The sequence below is a fragment of the Danio rerio genome, chromosome 15 (genome assembly GCF_052040795.2).
Source record: "Danio rerio strain M-AB ecotype USA chromosome 15, GRCz13ab, whole genome shotgun sequence".
Classification (NCBI taxonomy): Eukaryota; Metazoa; Chordata; class Actinopteri; order Cypriniformes; family Danionidae; genus Danio; species Danio rerio.
The window spans coordinates 30,195,497-30,213,801 of record NC_141035.1 but is presented as its reverse complement, the minus strand read 5'-3'; the positions used below and the strand labels follow the sequence as shown (position 1 = coordinate 30,213,801).

Sequence of the window (18,305 nt, the reverse complement as noted above, 5' to 3'; positions counted from 1 at the left end):
ACCCCTTTAAATATTACAATTAATATTACAATTACTTTCAATTTTAATATTTTTTGACAATATTGACATTTTACTACATGTGATATTATCAGATAACGTCAGTAGAAAGAAGAAAAATCCATATTCTTATCTCATTGCAGTGATAGAGATTGACTTGTAGAATGTCTTACTTTTGGACATAGTCCAACCTTGTTTTAAAGTATTTCGTTAAAGTCTTCAAATAAGATTAAAGACACATGGTAAGATGTTTTAAGGATTTTTATATAGTATGCTCCCATCTGTTGATAACTGTCGTGCCGTTCCTCTGCCAGATGGAAATCAATTTGAAGGAGCAGATTGTGGTGTTGGACGAAGCTCATAACATCGAGGACTGTGCCCGTGAGAGTGCTAGTTTCACCCTGAACCAAGCTCAGCTGTTGCTGGCACGTGATGAGATCGATGGAATGGTGACACACAACATTCGGCGTGATCAACACAGGCCTCTGTTGGCCTTCTGTTGCAGCCTCACCAAGTATGAACACTTTTTTTACTCAATGTTTTACATTGTATGAAGTGTGGCATTTATAATGTGATTTATCATAAATATTTCACGGATCAGCTTTCTCATGCCAATCTGAAATTAGTGTTTAATAGGGATTATTTTACTGTATAAATGACATGTGGTTAAAAGAATGGGCTGAATGTCTTGATAATAATTAATATGACATAAATCCTAGTTTAATGAGTGTTTTTATAACTTATTTTAAATGTGACCAAGGTATTTTTATCAGGCTTCTTTTATATGATAACAATTTTAGCATGTGGATATTTCTTCAAATAATTAGTTACTTAGAATTAAATAATAAGCATTTTTTTTTTTTTGATCTGTACTGCTTTTTGCTTAAACAGACAAAGAGGTTTATTCAGAGGTTTGTTTAATGGAAGCACACAGGTTTTTAGAAATGTAATCCAGTGTTAAATGCATAGTTCACACACATGTTCTGACTTTTTTCTCACCCTCAGGTGGTTTCAAACATTTACAACTTTATCTTCTGTTATACACAAAAGAAGATATTTTGAAGAATGCTGAAAACCTGTAACCATTGACTTATAGTAGGAACACTTTCTTCAAAATATCTTCTAGTTACAAGTAATGTATGTAAATAATGACCAAATTAAATTATTTTGGTGAAATATCGCTTTAATATCTTTTTTTTTACCTTTTGTTATTTAAAATTAACAAAAATATATATTTTGTTAATTGGTGTAAAAAGTGAATGGATATATTAGGGGATTAGTCCATGATCAGTGCGGATCACAACCCACAGTTAGGAACGCACATGATCCACAGATTAATTAGGGGTTCAAGCACATAGTCCTGAAACCCTACTGTATTTGTTAGGATTGTTATAACTTCAAAGCGCTGAGAGGGATACAGGTTTTACATTTTTCCAGTTCGTTACAAACAATTAAATGACAAAGAAGTACCGGGAGAACAGTTTATAGTTTAGATATACACTGATGAGTTTGGTAAAGATTAAAATCACTGTTTAATGGAACTTGACGCTGGTGAATGTTGTAGCAATTACATTGTGTAACTAATAGGTGGCGACAAACAACCATTAAAATAATGTCACTGAATACAACTATAATGAAACATGAATGTGTGAATTGTTGAATCATTAATTGAAAATAAATATGATCTGTTGTACAAGATGGTAGATGTCTATATTTAGCATTATCAGCAACAGTAACAAAGATAATTTTCTATTTTGAATATTTTCCTTTTTTTAAATAGTTTTTTTCTTGATTTCTATTTTTATTAAAAATACAGGTTCTAAGTTCTGTTTATTAAAACTAATGGGTTTTGCAGTAATAATTTTTGTATAAATTAAAGGAAATGACATTGTCTTCTCCCTGTTTTGCTGATCTGAAAAATGGTCTGATCTGTGACTCAAAAAAAAAACCGTAAAATTATCCAAACTGTGAGATTTGTGTTTCGTTACACCACTAGGATATATAAATGACAAAATAAGCAAATACATAAAAAAGGTATCTAATAAGGAGCTAAATAATCCAAATATTGCTCTTTAAAAGACTTGAATGAGATCAGTTATGTTTGTGTTCATTATTTATTGTAGTTGGGTGCAGGAAAGCTGTGGTGGCTTAGAGGAACGTGAATATGAGTCTTCCTGTAAGGTGTGGACGGGTGTGGAGGTTCTTGGCATCTTCCGTGGCCTTGGTATTACAGCAGACACCTTTCCTTTGCTGCAGGTATTCTTCTTCCGTGCATCTTCCTCTCCTTTGACCAGAAGAGTATACTAACAGTTTGCCCCCTTTTTTTGTTATCTTATTTGTGTCTGCTTTGTGTAGAAAAACCTGGCAGCGGTGCTGGAGAAGGAGGAGCGAGTCGGGCTAGTGAACGGGAGAGAAGAGACTGTGCAGGTTCCCACCATCAGCTCCAACACTCAGTCAATGCTCAAAAGCCTCTTTATGGTGCTGGAATTTCTTTTCAGACAAAATTGCAGGTCATTATCACAAACTACCCATCATTCTTCTTACCTTACTATCTCTAAAAAGGTTTTTGGCAGTGATTTTTAAAGACTCCTTGAAATGGGAATAGGAGTTTTATAGCTTCTAGTCCACCTTTATGGCGTTATGCTAGTGGACTTCTTAAAGTTTAAAAAAGGTTTAAGTGTTCAGTTTAAAGGAGAACTACAAATTCAAAATAAGCTGCAAAAAGAAAATTATTAATTTAGTTATAATAATAGCAATATTTGATGTGTTGATTTTTGAGAAATTGAGCTTTAAGTATGAATTATCTGAGAAAAGACTTCTAATGTAACTGCATGTAAAGTGCATATATTTCAGGGTGTCCGTGGTGTATTAAAAATTGATAAATTAATTATGACAAAATTAGGGCCCTTAAAAGTTATAAAAAAAATCTTAATCATGTTTTTACGAGGTCTTAAATTCTGTTCAAGCGTTGTCTAAAGTGTTTGACCCCAAAAGAGCATAAATACATTTATTTTCCTCTTAATGTTAACAACGGTGAGCTCAATCCACGCGATTGGTTCAGGCCGGGGCGCGTCCGGCCAAACTCCATTGTCCGGGTTATGTCATGTTTTTGCGACAAATGCGGGAAGGTGATGTGACTCCACATGTAGCAAACCCATAGAGCAAAGCAGATGGCAAAATGGGAAAATGTAAGCCTGCGTACTCCTGGTTGGAAAAAGACGAGTTTAAACAGTGGCTGAAGCCAAAACAACCGCATAATTTATTCTTTCAAGCTTTCTTTCTTCTGAGCTTATCTGAGTTCTGTTGCATGGTTGTGTTCCATTTGTTTATTTAACTACAACTGTTTATCAACAGCTGTTTATTAAGTGAAAGGTTTAATACTGATTACAACTTGAAGTGGTGATGAGGTCTTAACATATTCTGAAATGGTCTTTAAAGTCTTAAAAAGGTTTTGAAATTACCATTAGGATTCCTGCATATACCCTGTGTTTGCACCTGAAATGACAAAAAAAAATACTTAGAAACAACCGCACTTTTTGCTGAGAGATGCGTAAAAATAATTTCCATATTCTAATTACCTTTTTGTCAAATTATTTGAAATCTGTTGAAGAAAGCCATGACATTGTCTTTCCATCAATTTGTGACATTTTTGACTTGTTACAATACTTGGTCTCAAAATATTCAATTGAAATTTATCTGAAAATATGTTTTGTAATGTATTTACAAATCGATGTTAAATGATTGAATCAGTAAGTGTTTAAAGGAATAGTTTGAAATAATCAATGAAAAAACAAATATATTGGTAATGTTGTTAAAAATAAAAATCTATCTTTATTATCTCATACTTGGAAAATGCAGGATGATAAAGGTTAGTAATCTAATGTCACAGTCCTCCATATTCGTTGTTGGCACTTTATTTCACTGTGCTGAAATGCTGAAATGAAGTGTCTTCTGCATGTTCTAGTAAGCCACCTAATGTCTCAGAATCCTGTAAATCAACGTTTAAGTGTTGGTTTTCTTTCATTTTCCCTGTACAGGTTTGCAGATGATTACCGTGTGGCCCTCCAGCAGAGCTACATGTGGACCACCCAGCAGGACCTGCCAGATGCGCAGGGCTTTTTTGCACGACCCCATCGTCGCCGACAAAGCAACCGCACCAAAACACTAGTGCACACACTAAGCTTTTGGTGCCTCAACCCTGCTGTGGTGAGAGCAACTGTTATAGCTCTTTTAAATTCAACATTTTTCTTTTTTTTTACATTATCAGTGTGAGAATGAACTGGAAGCTTGTTGTGATTGGTGACGCGTGTCATTACAGGCATTTTCAGATCTGAGCAGTACAGTGCGGAGTATCGTGCTCACTTCAGGAACCCTCTCTCCTATGGGCTCCTTTTCCTCAGAACTGGGCATCAAATTTTCCATCCAGCTGGAGGCCAATCATGTCATCAACAAGTCACAGGTCAAACACTTCTACACGTTGAACTACAGAATGATCTTATTTGTAGAACTTTAATATCAACTGTTTGTGAAGTTTTTAAATATTTTTAAGTCTCTTAAGAGTTTTTTTTTTTTTGTTAATAAAGTAGATTGAGTATATATTAATAAATGGATGAATTAATAAGTGCATTCATTTGTTAAAAATACAGTAAATATTGTGAATATTGTAACTCAAAAAAAAACTATAAAAACTGAAAGGTTGTGAAATATTATTGCAGTTTTTTCATTAATATGTTCTTATCGTATATGTAAAACCTAAAGGTAACACTTTAGAATAACTATCCGTTATAACTAGTTAATAGATCATTAATAAACTGTTAGTTAATGGGTTAGTAATGACTTGTTAAATAAAATGTAATAGTTTGTTAATTATTTATAACTGTGCCTTATAGATAGCCAACAGATAACTTACAAGCTGTTAGTTAACAAGTTGTAAATGACTTCTTAACTGTATTTTAATGATTATAGCTATACCTAATACATTAGTAACAGATCATCAACAAGCTCTTAGTAAATTACTTACTGAAGACTTGTTAAGTATCAGTTAATAGTGTATATATGTTACTGGGACGTTATTCTAAAGTTGTGATTATTCTTCATCTATTAACTGTTAGTAAATGAGGAATAGTTGCAACTTTAGAATAACATCCCAACAACATGCATAAGCTAATAACTAACACTTAACTAATATATTAACTCACAAATCACATATCAGTTGTTCCAATCTACTAACACCAGTTAAACTTTTGTTGAACTTGAACTTATTCCATCCATTTGCTGTTCAACAAAGTTTCACTGGTATTTGTAGATTGTTAACAAACTATGAACAACAGATTGGTAAAGTGTAAGTTAATAGATTGGTTAAGTGTTAGTTATTAGCTTATGTATGTTATTGGGATGTTATTCTAAAGTTGCAACTATTCCTCATTTACTAACAGTTAATAAATGAAGAATAGTTGCAACTATAATAACGTCCCAATAACATATATAAACTATTTACTTTTACTTAACAAGTCTTTAGTAAGTAATTTACTAACAGCTTGTTCATTATCTGTTTCTAATTTATTAGGTATCGTTATAAATCATTAAAATAAAGTTAACAAGTCATTTATAACTTGTTAACTAACAGCTTGTAAGTTATCTGTTGGCTATCTATGAGGCACAGTTATAAGTAATGAACAAACTATTAACTTTTATTTAACAAGCCATTTTTAACCCATTTACTAACAGTTTATTAATGATCTATTAACTAGTTATAACGGATAGTTATTCTAAAGTGTTACCAACCTAAATGTTTGTTAAGTGTTTTTTTAATGAAGAACATTATTTAAAAACACGTTGTTTTATTCTCTACATTGACTTTATTTGTCTTCACTGTATGATATATATATATATATATATATATATATATATATATATATATTTTTTTTTTTATGTTAATGACTTCAACATTTGAACAGTAGAATCAATTGTTAAATTCTGTCTTCTATAATATTTGTGTCTATGTCACAGGTCTGGGTTGGTACTATTGGTGCAGGGCCTCAGGGTCGTAAACTTTGCGCCACATTTCAGCATGCAGAGACATTTGCTTTCCAGGATGAAGTAGGAGCCTTGCTGTTGAAAGTGTGCCATACAGTGAGTCGAGGGGTCCTATGCTTCCTGCCATCTTACAAGGTACACACAAGTCAAGTTGCACTTAATTTTCATTCCTTTACATGTGTGGATATACACTGCAGTGAAATGTTGTGTCTCGCGGGACCCCAGTGCTAAAAAAATAAACATCATCATAAATGTTAAATCAACACTGGAGCTATATTATACCTATATATATATTAGCACTGGAGCCATATTATACCTATATTAAAGCTATATCAAACCTAAACATAACTAACGCACCGGAGCAATAGTCTGTTATATATATAATATAGGTATACAGTGCATCTAGAAAGTATTCCTAGCACTTCACTTTTTCCACATTTTTTAATGTTACAGCCTAATTACCAAATTTATTAAATTTATTTATTTCCTCAAAATTCTACACACAATAACCCATAAAGACAAAAAGATTATTTTTTTAATTGTTGCAAATTTATTACAATTAAAAAAGCTGAAAAATCACATGTACATAAGTATTCACAGCTATTCGTTAAGCTCAGGTACGTTCTGTGTCCACTGATTATTCTTGAGATGTTTCAGCAGCTTAATTGGAGTTCACCTGTGATAAATTCAGTTGATTGGACATGATTTTAAAAGGTATACACCTGTCTACATAAGGTCCCAGGGTTGACCGTGCATATCAAAGCACAAACCAAGCATGAAGACAAAGAAATTTTCTGTAAACCCTCGAGACCGAATTGTCTCGAGACACAAGGCTGGGAAGGTTACAGAAACAATTTTGCTGCTCTGAAAGTTCCAATGAGCACTATGGCCTCCATCATCCATATGTGGAAGATGTTTGGAACCACTAGGACTCTTCCTAGAGCTGGCCGGCCATCTCGGGGGAGAAGGACCTTAGTCAGGGAGGTGATCAATAACCTGATTGTCACTCTGTCTTATCTCCAGCGGTTTTCTGTCGAGAGAGGAGAAAGGACAACTATCTGTGCAGCAATCCACCAATCAGGCCTGTATCTTAGAGTGGCCAGACGGATGCCACTCCCTGCCTAGAATTTGCCAAAAGGCATCTGAAGGACTCTTAGACCATAAGAATCAAAATTCTCTGGTCTGATGAGACTAAATTAAACTCTTTGAAGTGAATGCCAGGCGTTACGTTTGGAGAAACCAGGCACTGCTCATTACCAGGCAAATACCATCCCTACAGTGAAGCATGGTGGTTTTTCAGCTGCAGGAACTGGATAACTAGTCAGGATGGAGGGATAGATGAATGCAGCAATATCCAGAGACATCCTGAATGAAAACCTGCTTCATAGAGATCTTGACCTCTTCCAGCAGGACAGTGACCCAAAGCACACCGCCAAAATATCAATGAAGTGGCTTCACAACAACTCGGTGAATGTCCTTGAGTGGCCCAGCCAGAGCCCAGACCTAAATCCTATCGAACATCTCTGAAGAGATCTGAAAATGGCTGTAAATCGTCACTTCCCATCCAACCCGACAGAGCTTAAGAGGTACTGAAAATCAGTGAGCACATAACCTTGATGCCGTGAAACGATGATATTTATATCCAAGGTTTTATACCGTCAGAATCTTACTGGCCCATGCCTAGTGCCAAGCTTTTGGCATCATATTCAAAAAGACTTGAGGCTGTTATTGCTGTCAAAGGTGCATTAACAAAGTATTAAGCAAAGGCAGTGAATACTTATGTATATGTGATTTTTCTGTTTTTTTATTTTTAATAAATTTACAACAATTTCAAAAAATCTTTTATCACATTGTCATTATGGGGTATTGTGTGTAGAATTTTGAGGATATAAATTAATTTAATCCACTTTGGAATAAGCCTGTGTGTGTGTGTGTGTGTGTGTGTGTGTGTGTGTGTGTGTGTGTGTGTGTGTGTGTGTGTGTGTGTGTGTGTGTGTGTGTGTGTGTGTGTGTGTGTGTGTGTGTGTGTGTGTGTGTGTGTGTAGTGCTAATGGTTGGAATAATAATAAGGCTATAAAATGTGAACTGAGGCAATACAATAGATTATTTTTTCACTCAGATCAATATATTGCTACTCTACACTAGAAAGTATGCATATTTAGATGATAAAGAGTTCAAACAAACATAGGATTCTGAACAAAGGGTTTTGCTGAAAGTGAGTGTGTCAGTTTGATACTGCAGCTCTACAAAACTGCCACTGGGAGGCCTTAGAGACCACAGCTTTGTATTTCTGAAAACATGCTGATGTTTCCTTCAGAACCCCATCAAATTATAATATGTGTGCTGTGTAAGACTGTGGTTGCTGTCTCACATCCCGGATCTACAAAGCCATAACGCAAGAACTCGCTGTTTCAGAGTTCAATAACAGTGGTCAGACGATGACCATATGCGCTAATACATAGCTTTAATGTATTATGGATAATGAACAAAACCTTTGAGTGCTGCCTTACGGTTTTTCTGTATCCTTTTTCAGGTAACAGGCTCAATTATTGAAAGCCATTGAAAAATACTTTGTTCCTCATTGTCTGTTACGTTTAGCGTATGAATAATTCAACCCTATTCAAGTTGCCTGTCATCCCTTAGAGAGGATGATTAACTTTTTCTGTTGTCTCAGATGTACATGTTCATCTTGTGTGTTCTTCATCTACGCTTCCTATATATTTAATATTTCAGCGTATTTAGCCTGCAATGAATGTAGTGTGCAACCCCAACTTTAACCCTAGAATCAGTTTCTCCATATATTGACCACATAGATTCCCTGTTGTATATCATGTTCATGTATGAACGTTCCATGTGGATTAATATTTAATCTGAAAATTGAGCAGTTTAGGGACTCACTGGAGACTCTGCATGTTCTGGAGCCTGAGTGTCCCGTCCAGACACCCCTCAACACTTTTCTTTGATCTGTATATCTCATGTGTGTGCGTGTGTGCATGTGTGCGTGCGTGCGTGCGTGCGTGCGTGCGTGTGTGTGTGTATGTGGCTATTTGTCCCTGCAGTATGACACCAATTGTGTCACACTGCTTTTAAGTTCCCAATACTATCAGTGTGTAGGTTACATGGACACCAGTATTCTAATCATTTACTTTATTCTGAATAACACAATAATGTGTTTAAGAGGAATTGCTTTTGGAATATTGCTTTTCATGTTCCTCATTTACAGTTGAAGTCAGAATTATTAGCTCCTCTGTTTATTTTTTTCTCCAATTTCTGTTTAACAGAAAGACGATTTTTTTCAACACATTTTTAAACATAATAGTTTTAATAAGTCATTTATAATGCATATGCAGCTTAGTGATGTTTAAAGGCTTAACTAGGTTAGTTAGGTTAACTAGGCAAGTTAGGGTAATAAGGCAATTTATTGTATAATGATGATTTGTTCTGTAGATTATTGAAAAAAATAGCTTAAAGATGCTAATAATTTTGACCTTAAAATGGTCTTTAAACGATTAAAAACTGCTTTTATTTTAGCTGAAATAAAACAAATAAGACTTTCTCCAGAATAAAAAATATTACCCAATACACTGTGAAAATTGCCTTGCTCTGTAAAACATTATTTAGGAAATATTTAAAAAAGAAAGAAAAAAGCAAAGGGAGGGACTAATAATTCTGACTTCAACTGTATATGTCATAATACATTAATCAAAAAAATCTGTTCTATTTATAATTATTTGGTGAAAGCTTTAAGTTCAATTAATTATTTTCTGTTGTATACAGTGCATGCAAACACATGACACTATACAAAGTCTTGAGTAACAGGCCTCCTCTGCTCTTTCTTTTGGCTACAAATCATTCATGACCCTGCACCAAACAGGTACTGGATGAGAGTTTGAAGTAAAGACTGCTTGGAGAAAATAGTTTTAATGAAATTTGGTGACACCAAATAGAAAGAAAACATAAGGAGCCTTTGTAAAAATGCATTTTTATCTTTTTTTACTTTTAAACTGTTGACTACTGTCATGCAAAAAACAAATGGCAATCTGCATATAAGAAATAAACTCAATGAAATAAGCCCCAATGTTGGAAATAAAAACCTTTATAAACTTTTCAACCCGTGCATTCAGTGGGATTACTGTCGAATCGGTCACTCTAGGATGACACTAGTTTTTAAAACTAGGAGAAGATCCTCCCATGTGTTCCCTTTTGTAAAAACATCTTATTTATGAATTATGTTTGCTTTAGTTATGCGAGTTTTTTATCCAGTTTATTCTTAGGAAGAGATTTTTTACACTGTTAAACTAAATACAGCAACAATAACATTTAAATAACCGCTTGTCTAAGTGCAGTATACATTTTCTCACCTTGGAAATAGCAATAGAAGCTGGCATGGCATTTAAACAAACAAACATGCGTGGATCCTGTTGTAAAATTCAGAGTATATACTCCACTTTGAGAATGTGACTACAAAACTTTGGTTTTAAATTATCATTAAATCTATGACTTTTTGTTCAAAATAAATAAACAAATAAATCAAATCAAATTAAAACTCATACTTCAAAAATATATAGTATTGCAAACAGCCATTAACTGAAATTTCATCATACCTTTCTAATTTTTTGTCACCTCTATTCATTAACATATTTCTTTAATAATAATAATAATTATATATATATATATATATATATATATATATATATATATATATATATATATATATATATATATATATATATATATATATATATATATATATATATATATATTTGTAGAACTTTAAATGGATTAATATCCTGACTGAATATGACTTTTGCTCGATTAAGATCATCAAAAATATCTGTTTACATGTTAGGTTGTCAGATTTTCCTCTTAGCATGTGGTTTTGGTCTTTCAACGTGTCTCAGTTGGACCCCTGTTAACAATATTGGCCCATGCTTTTTGGCATGACCTCATGACAAGACAGGCTAAACAGCTGTAAGGGCCTGCTTATTAAATGTGGGCTAGGAAAGGTGAAAAGATCTTGTGGAATTGCAGGATGCTTTTAAAGCAGATTAAGATAAGGGCCATTAGAACTGACGTCGCCAAGCTGTCTGTGTGAAGATGCATCTTAGCTGGCGCCTGGCATTTGAGGTGGGTGGAGAGGAGGGGCTGGTGGAGAAGTCTGAACAACTTGCATCCTCTCAAAGTCAAAGTGCTCTGCAGGGGGTCTGAATGCAGCCTATGAGCCCCCAAGGCCTGCTCATACTGTCTGCGGGATCTTGAGCATAGCCATAAATGCTGTCTCAACAGCATCAGTTAAGATACTGTATCACATGTGATCTACTATACATCATATATATATATATATATATATATATATATATATATATATATATATATATATATATATATATATATATATTTAAAGAAAGTTTTAAATGTATATTTGTAACATTTATTTCAATATTAAAAATCTTTCTTTGTATTTAGTTATTTTAGTTTTGTTTAAATGATTGCACTATTTGATATTTTATATATTTTATTACATAATTAATAAAGTGCAATAATACATTAAAACAAACAAACAAAACCATTTTAACAATTGAATATTTTCATTTTTATACGTAAATTTAGTCATTCACATCGAACCAAATCTTCAGGGGCTCATGAGAAATTCTGCGGACTGAATGTTCATCCCTGTAAATGTAAAACGAAACAAATACAAAACAAAAGCCATGTTAGCAGCCAGCCATGCTGATTCTCATTTCATTTCATTTTCATTCAGCTTAGTCGCTTTATTTATCAGAGGTCGCCACAGCGGAATGAACTACCAACTTATCAAGCATATTTTTTACACAGCGGATGCCCCAGTACTAGGTAACACCTGTACACTCTCACACTCATACACTACAGCTAGTGTAGTTTATTCAATTCACCTGTACCGCATGTCTTTGGACTGTGGGGGGATACCAGAACACCTGGAGGAAACCCACATAAACACGGGGACCAGGGCTCGAACCAGCTACCTTCTTGCTATGAGGTGACAGTTTTAACCACTGAGCTACTGTGCCACCCCCATGCTGATTCTCATTTATGACAATAATAACAAGGACTAAATATGAACGATTTAATCACACAATTATTGCCTGACAAATTTACCCTCAAAATAACATTTAAAATTATGCTTGTTGAAGATTAAACAGATATTATAAAAAAATGTATTACTATTTTTATTGAACATAATCCTATCAATTAGGCCATGTGTTTTGAATCTTTTTTGCTTTTTTTGTGGCCCACCTTCTACAGCCAGTTTTTCAATGTCCCCCTCTGCCTGACATTTCCTATTATACTGTACTCCTCAGCAAAAAGAAAAGTTTATTTTTAAAACTTGTATATTAGCTAAACATTTGTTTTGCCTTCAGCTATCACTCTTCTGCATGTTATTAAAAAAAGCTAAATTTAAACAATCAACAGGGACAAATGAGAGATTTTTTTCTTGCCTTTTCCTTGACTGACTAAATGTATATACTTTTTGTTAAAAAAAAAAAAAAACTGAAATGTAAAATGCAATAAATACATTCTAAATCAACTTGAAATAATCTTATCGCTGACAGGAAGAGTTCTTTCTCTGGATTGCATCTAATGCTCATATATGCATAAATGCCACTGAGGCATGTAAGATCCTCTTGTATCGTTAAGTGTCCATTATGAAACACTTACAGGACGTTAATTTGGACAACTGTTCAAATATAATGAATTGTTCACGCAAAAATGTAGTAAGCACTCAGTTGGTGAATAAACAACACGATTTACAGGAATTGTGTGAGCTGATTATTATTTATTACTCTAATCATCTGTGACTTTTTGCTTTATGCAACTGAGAGATGTAGGCCTAGCTGGCGTGCACTGGTTGGATGGTTTGTGGCACTTTTAAAGGGTTAGTTTACGCAAAAAGGAAAATTGTGTTATTAATTACTCATCCCATGTTATTCCAAACCCCTGAGCACAAAAATGTTCGGTAAAATCTGACGGCTGACGGCCACTGACGGCAACAGTCCCAACTCTAGAAAAACATGATCAAAACAGACTATATTCTTTCAGTGATTCAAATGGAATAATTTCAAGCTACAAGAATACTTTTGTGCTTGCATAAAGCAAAAGTAATGACTTATTGTACAGTTTCTTTTCCTCTGTGTCAGTATATTGGGCATGTTCATGAGCACTGTGCAGTGACATACCTCTCCAGATGCCCATGCGTGTAACTTCTTCTGTTTAAAACAAAGCATAGGAGCATTTAAACTAATACGTCAAAGGTGCACCCAAGCATGGCACATAAACAAATTATTCAGGTTATATGTGCGTAATTAGTTGAGGATTTTTCATAGCTTCCTAATATTCTGATTGAACAAGTGAAGGCATATAGTCTATTTTGAGGATGCCTGGACTGTTGCTATCTACGGAGAATGAGAGACTCTCAGATTTCACCTAAAATGTCCTCATTTGTGTTCCGATGAAGGTCTCAGTGGTTTGGAAGGACGTAAGGGTTAGAAATCAATAGCATAACTTTTTCAGTTTTGGGTACGCTAAAATAGGCCCAATCCCATTTTTTTTTTTTACCCCTATCCCTTCCTCTTGGCTTTTGAAACAGTGTTCAACGCCTGCACATGTCATCCCGATCACTTCATATGAGATTGATGATTGTGACGGCTGTAGTTATTCCACTAGCGTTATTTTTTGGTATGTAACTTTAGGAAATCACGTTCTCATATTCATGTATGTAAACACAAGAAAACAACTGTAACGTTAGACAAGACACTGTAAAAAGCTCATTCCCAGCCACTAGACTTTTTTGACAGGCTATCAGTGTCATTGAGTTGCAAATGTGAAAGTATGGGACTACTATACAGGAGTTATTATTCTGCATTATAGATCGCGAAATTTAATTGTTTTTTCATAATTATTGTTATTGTATAAATTTAGTTATTAAAAACTATAAATGTAAAACACGAACACAGTTATGAATGTTTTAAAACATATACTTGTTTGTGAAATAATACAAAATACTAATTTGTGCATCTCCTGGCTTGCGTATGCATCCATGCTGCTGTTGTAGACGGTGTATTCTGTGAAATTTTCTTAACCCTTGATTTTGTTTGTCACTCTGGAAAATCTCTGTTTCAAGGGCTTTCTAGCTCTTTTCCTTAGCCCTATGCCTTCAAGCTTAGGAGAACTGTGACAACCCTACCCTTTTACGTGAATGCGCAAACCGAGCGGTAGAGGTAAAGAGAAGGGCTAAGGGGTAGAATTGGAATTGGGCCAAAGTCTGTATACAGTTATATTGTTGTACAAATCAAGCCTGAAGAAATCAATCATTGAGCATAAAAGGCCATGCTTTGATCATTTTAATTAAACACATTCATTAAAAAAAGAAATCAAACAATTATAGGATAATATTTAAATAATTAAAAGGCACAGCCCACCTTGAGGATTACTGAGGCCCACTATTGGACTTTATACAATTCTCTTTCTTTAAACTGTCCATTAGTGAGGCAACCCCTTATTCCAGTTATAGCTCTAGATAACAGCAGATCCATACTTCAACAGATCTTGTTTGTTATCTTTGATGTTCAGTTCTCACTGTTGGCCTCACACTAATGGCCTGCTCCACGTCAGCACCGAGGAGTGTGGCTGCTTGCAGGCAGGTGGCAGAGGCGCCACTCCGCTCCGTCCTTGGCGTGATCGTCACTGTGATATTTGACGACTGAATTATTTACAACAGCTACACGTTTTCTCCTGCCACCACCAGGGCCCTATGTTTCATTTATGCCACCTTACAACCATGTTTGTCCATTATTCAAAGGCCTTTTGTGAAGAAAAAAGCAGCAATGTGTTGCCACATGACAGAATGGCGTCAATGTTGAAGGAAACTAGATAAAGAGTAGTGTAGGTGGCAAAGGAAATGAGAGCGAAAGAGAGATGCACAGTACCACCTCACCACTGTGTCCCCTCTGAGAACTGCATCCGGTTGACTTAACCTAGCATGGTGACACAAGCTGAGTGATGCATATATTTAGTCGAATAACCACAATGAATTATTCACCTTTTATTGTGCCTGTGCACTGTCGCTAGATAGTCTTCACTCCACTTTGTTTTATCAATAGCTCTGGAAGTGTTAACCTATTTTTTGTGCAGATGTCTCTAAATGTGAGACAAACAGCTTTTCTATTTATTTACAAAAAACCAAGGCAGCTACATGTACACAAAAACACATTAACAGTCTGATCACAGTAAGTCAATAAAAATTTAAATGGAGAATGTAAAAAGTGTTTTTGCATTGTTCTGTTAGGCTTAGACTCACTTAAAATGTTATCAGAATGTTGACACCAAAAATGTGATTTAGTCAGTCAAGTCAGTCATTCAATTAGGTACTTTATTCACATTCACATGTACGTATGCACAGAATGAAATTTCGTAGCATTAGCTCCACAGTTTCAATACAAATAACCCTAAACAGTAAATAGTATAATATAACATTTAACAATTTTAATCAAATACATAGCAGCTGACTGACAGTATCACAGTAGCACAAAAACATAAATAAATACATTGTGACCCTTTAAGAGTTTTAACAGTCTGATGGCCAGTGGCAGAAAGCTTCTACAGAACTTGGTGGTTCTGCGTTTAATGCTGCGGAACCTCTTCCCAGAAGCTAATGGGAGGAACAGTCCCTGATGGGGGTGAGTAGCATTTAGATGTAAATTCAAAGTAAATGTTCACCGATATAATTGGCTAAGGGTGTAATTAAATAAATGGACCCTTTCCACATTTAACGGTTATTATATTCTTAAATTCTTGAAATTTTTATATTAAAATTTTTTTAATGTAAAAACATTTATATGAATTTGTATATGTAGTATATCATATTTGCATCAAATTACAAATTACCACTTATGTGAGATGTTTTTTTAACACAGTGTCTATGGGACAGGACCGTAAATTTGATGTTGCTCTCTGTGTTCTGGCTGCCGATATCACTCTCACACATTTTTTTTTTCCTTTTCTACATTTTATTTATTTTATCACTAACAATATATTTTAATAAAAGTTTTAAGAAACGTTTATTTATTAACTCCATTTACTTATTAATATGGTTTAATCTATGATTAAGAGTGAATATGATTTAGACATTTCAATCTGGTTTTAGGACACGGCATAGCACTAAGACAGCTCTCCTTAAAGTGTCTAATGATATTTTTCTGACTGTTGATTCTGGAAAATGCGCACTTCTAGTTTTACTAGACCTGACTGCGGCATTTGACACAATACATCACAATATTTGGATTGAGTGTTTAAGATTGTGTGCTGGGATTCAAAAAAATGTTTTGAATAGTTCTTCAATTTTTCTTCCTCATCTTTCTTCCTGTGGTGTCCCCCAAGGCTCAATTTTGGGCCCAGCTCTTTTTTACATGCTTCCCTTGGCTGCTATCTGTTAGAACCATAAAATTAGCTACCATCTCTTTGCTGATGAGACTCAGCTTTATATGCCCATAAAAATGGGATAAATCTTTGTTTTACAGTCCTTTTTTACCTGTTTTAAAGAGATTAAGGAATAGTTGGCTGGTAATTTTTACACTTGAATAAATAAAAAACAGAAGTACTAACATTTGGCCCTCTGAGTGTCTGTGAATCTACAATTAATCAATTAGGTTCACTTAAGCCTAAGGTCCACAGTCACGCAAAAAGTCTTGGAGTTATCTTTGACACTGAGTTAAAGTTTGATAAGCAAATAAATACAATGTCAACAGTGGTTTCCATCAATTAAGAAACATTGCCAAATTGAAACCTTTCCTGTCTTTCAAGGAGTCGGAAACCATCATCAATGTTTTTATTATGTCCAGATTGGAATACTGCAACTCAAGTTTTGCAGGCTTCAATTGTATGCCTGCAGCTGGTTCAAAATGCAGCTGCTAGGCTTTTAACTGGGATAAAAAAAGAAAGAAAAAAAAAATTCTAGTATCTCGCCAGTTTTGTCATCTCTTCACTGGTTCCCAGTCCAATTTAGGATTCAATACAAGTTATTGCTACTTGTATAGATTTTGTATGCTGGTCTTTTTGTAAAGCACTTCGGTCAACATCTGTTGTTTTTAAATGTTCTCTATAAATAAAACAAACAAACAAACAATCATCTTCCTTATAATACCATTTTGTAAAGGTTTTTTTTATTAAGGTTAAAGCTTGCCCATTAAAGCATCTTTAGCATTTAGCCTTGTGTAAGTCTGAAATTTCATTCATTTTGGTCTTAAAAAGGTCTTAAAAAATCTTAAATCTTAAGTCTTAAATCATTTTTACCGGGTCTTAATTTTCCTATGTTCATGTAAAGTGGGCCAACACCCATCCAATCACTAACAATAAATTTTAATAAAAGTTTAAAGAAACATTTATTTATTAACTCTATTTACATATTAATATGGTTTAATTATCTTCTTTACAATAACATTTGTTTTTAATGTTTTTCTAAGGTTTTAACTTGGCCATTAAAAACATATTTAACGTTTAGCTTTGTGTAAGTCTGAAATTTAATTTATTATTGTCTTAAAAAGGTCTTAAAACTTCTTAAATTTGTCTTGATAAAACCTGTAGAAACTCTGCAAATGTTTTACCTTGACTGCAAATTTCTAACTGCTCTCATTTTTTTGGTATATTTTTTTCCTGATTTCTTCTTTTGGATTACACACACAGTATAACTAAACATAATACAGCAATATTGAATTGTATCAGTATTTGTCTAATGTACTAAATTAAAGTAAACTAGAAATAGTTCTCATTTACCAAACCGATAGTGTGAGCATAATTCCTGTTTGCGTTGTGGGTCTATTGCAGATGAAGCTATTCTGCCACTGAGTTCTAAAGATGTGAGATTCTGGTCTGCTGTAAATGGGCCTTGAATAAGACATGAGTCTGGGTCACCGCTGTCGTGAACTCACAGCCCTCGGGAACAGTGTGAGAGACGAGGTGTCAGAAGTAGAGCTTCACACACCTCATACACTCATACTGATGGTTAAAAGTAGCCCAGTGCTGTTGTCATGCCATTTTCAGAGACACTCTTACATTTTGCTGGAGTATTAACTTTGGAAATAATTGTACTATTCCTTTAAAAAGTTTTAAAACCTGACATTAAACAGTGTTTATCATTGCATAAACACAATGGAATGAGGATTTAAGGTTAAATGCCTCTTATCATTTGTCGGAGCTTGTTTGGTACTAGTGCATTCATGTCGTCTTTGAGCACACCATCT

At 34.3% G+C, this 18,305-nt stretch overlaps 1 protein-coding gene and 1 long non-coding RNA gene across 29 annotated transcripts in view; both read left to right on the top strand.

The window, feature by feature from the left end:
- The window catches only part of brip1 (BRCA1 interacting DNA helicase 1), a 112,888-nt gene that overhangs the window by 28,097 nt on the left and 66,486 nt on the right, over nt 1-18,305 (top strand). For all 28 annotated transcript variants that reach the window (XR_015508824.2, XR_015508822.2, XR_015508823.2 and 25 more), the window contains exons 9-14: nt 312-511; nt 2,121-2,253; nt 2,353-2,507; nt 4,035-4,203; nt 4,316-4,456; nt 6,007-6,168. Coding sequence is in view for 14 of the 28 variants with exons in the window: in XM_087283384.2 (XP_087139510.1) it covers nt 312-511; nt 2,121-2,253; nt 2,353-2,507; nt 4,035-4,203; nt 4,316-4,456; nt 6,007-6,168 (960 nt within the window). In the remaining 14 variants the exon portion in view is untranslated. The remainder of the gene's footprint in view (nt 1-311; nt 512-2,120; nt 2,254-2,352; nt 2,508-4,034; nt 4,204-4,315; nt 4,457-6,006; nt 6,169-18,305) is intronic.
- LOC147833693 (uncharacterized) lies at nt 6,994-9,585 on the top strand. Its single transcript, XR_015509572.1, has 2 exons — nt 6,994-8,020; nt 8,079-9,585. It is a non-coding gene; the product is annotated as an uncharacterized LOC147833693 (long non-coding RNA).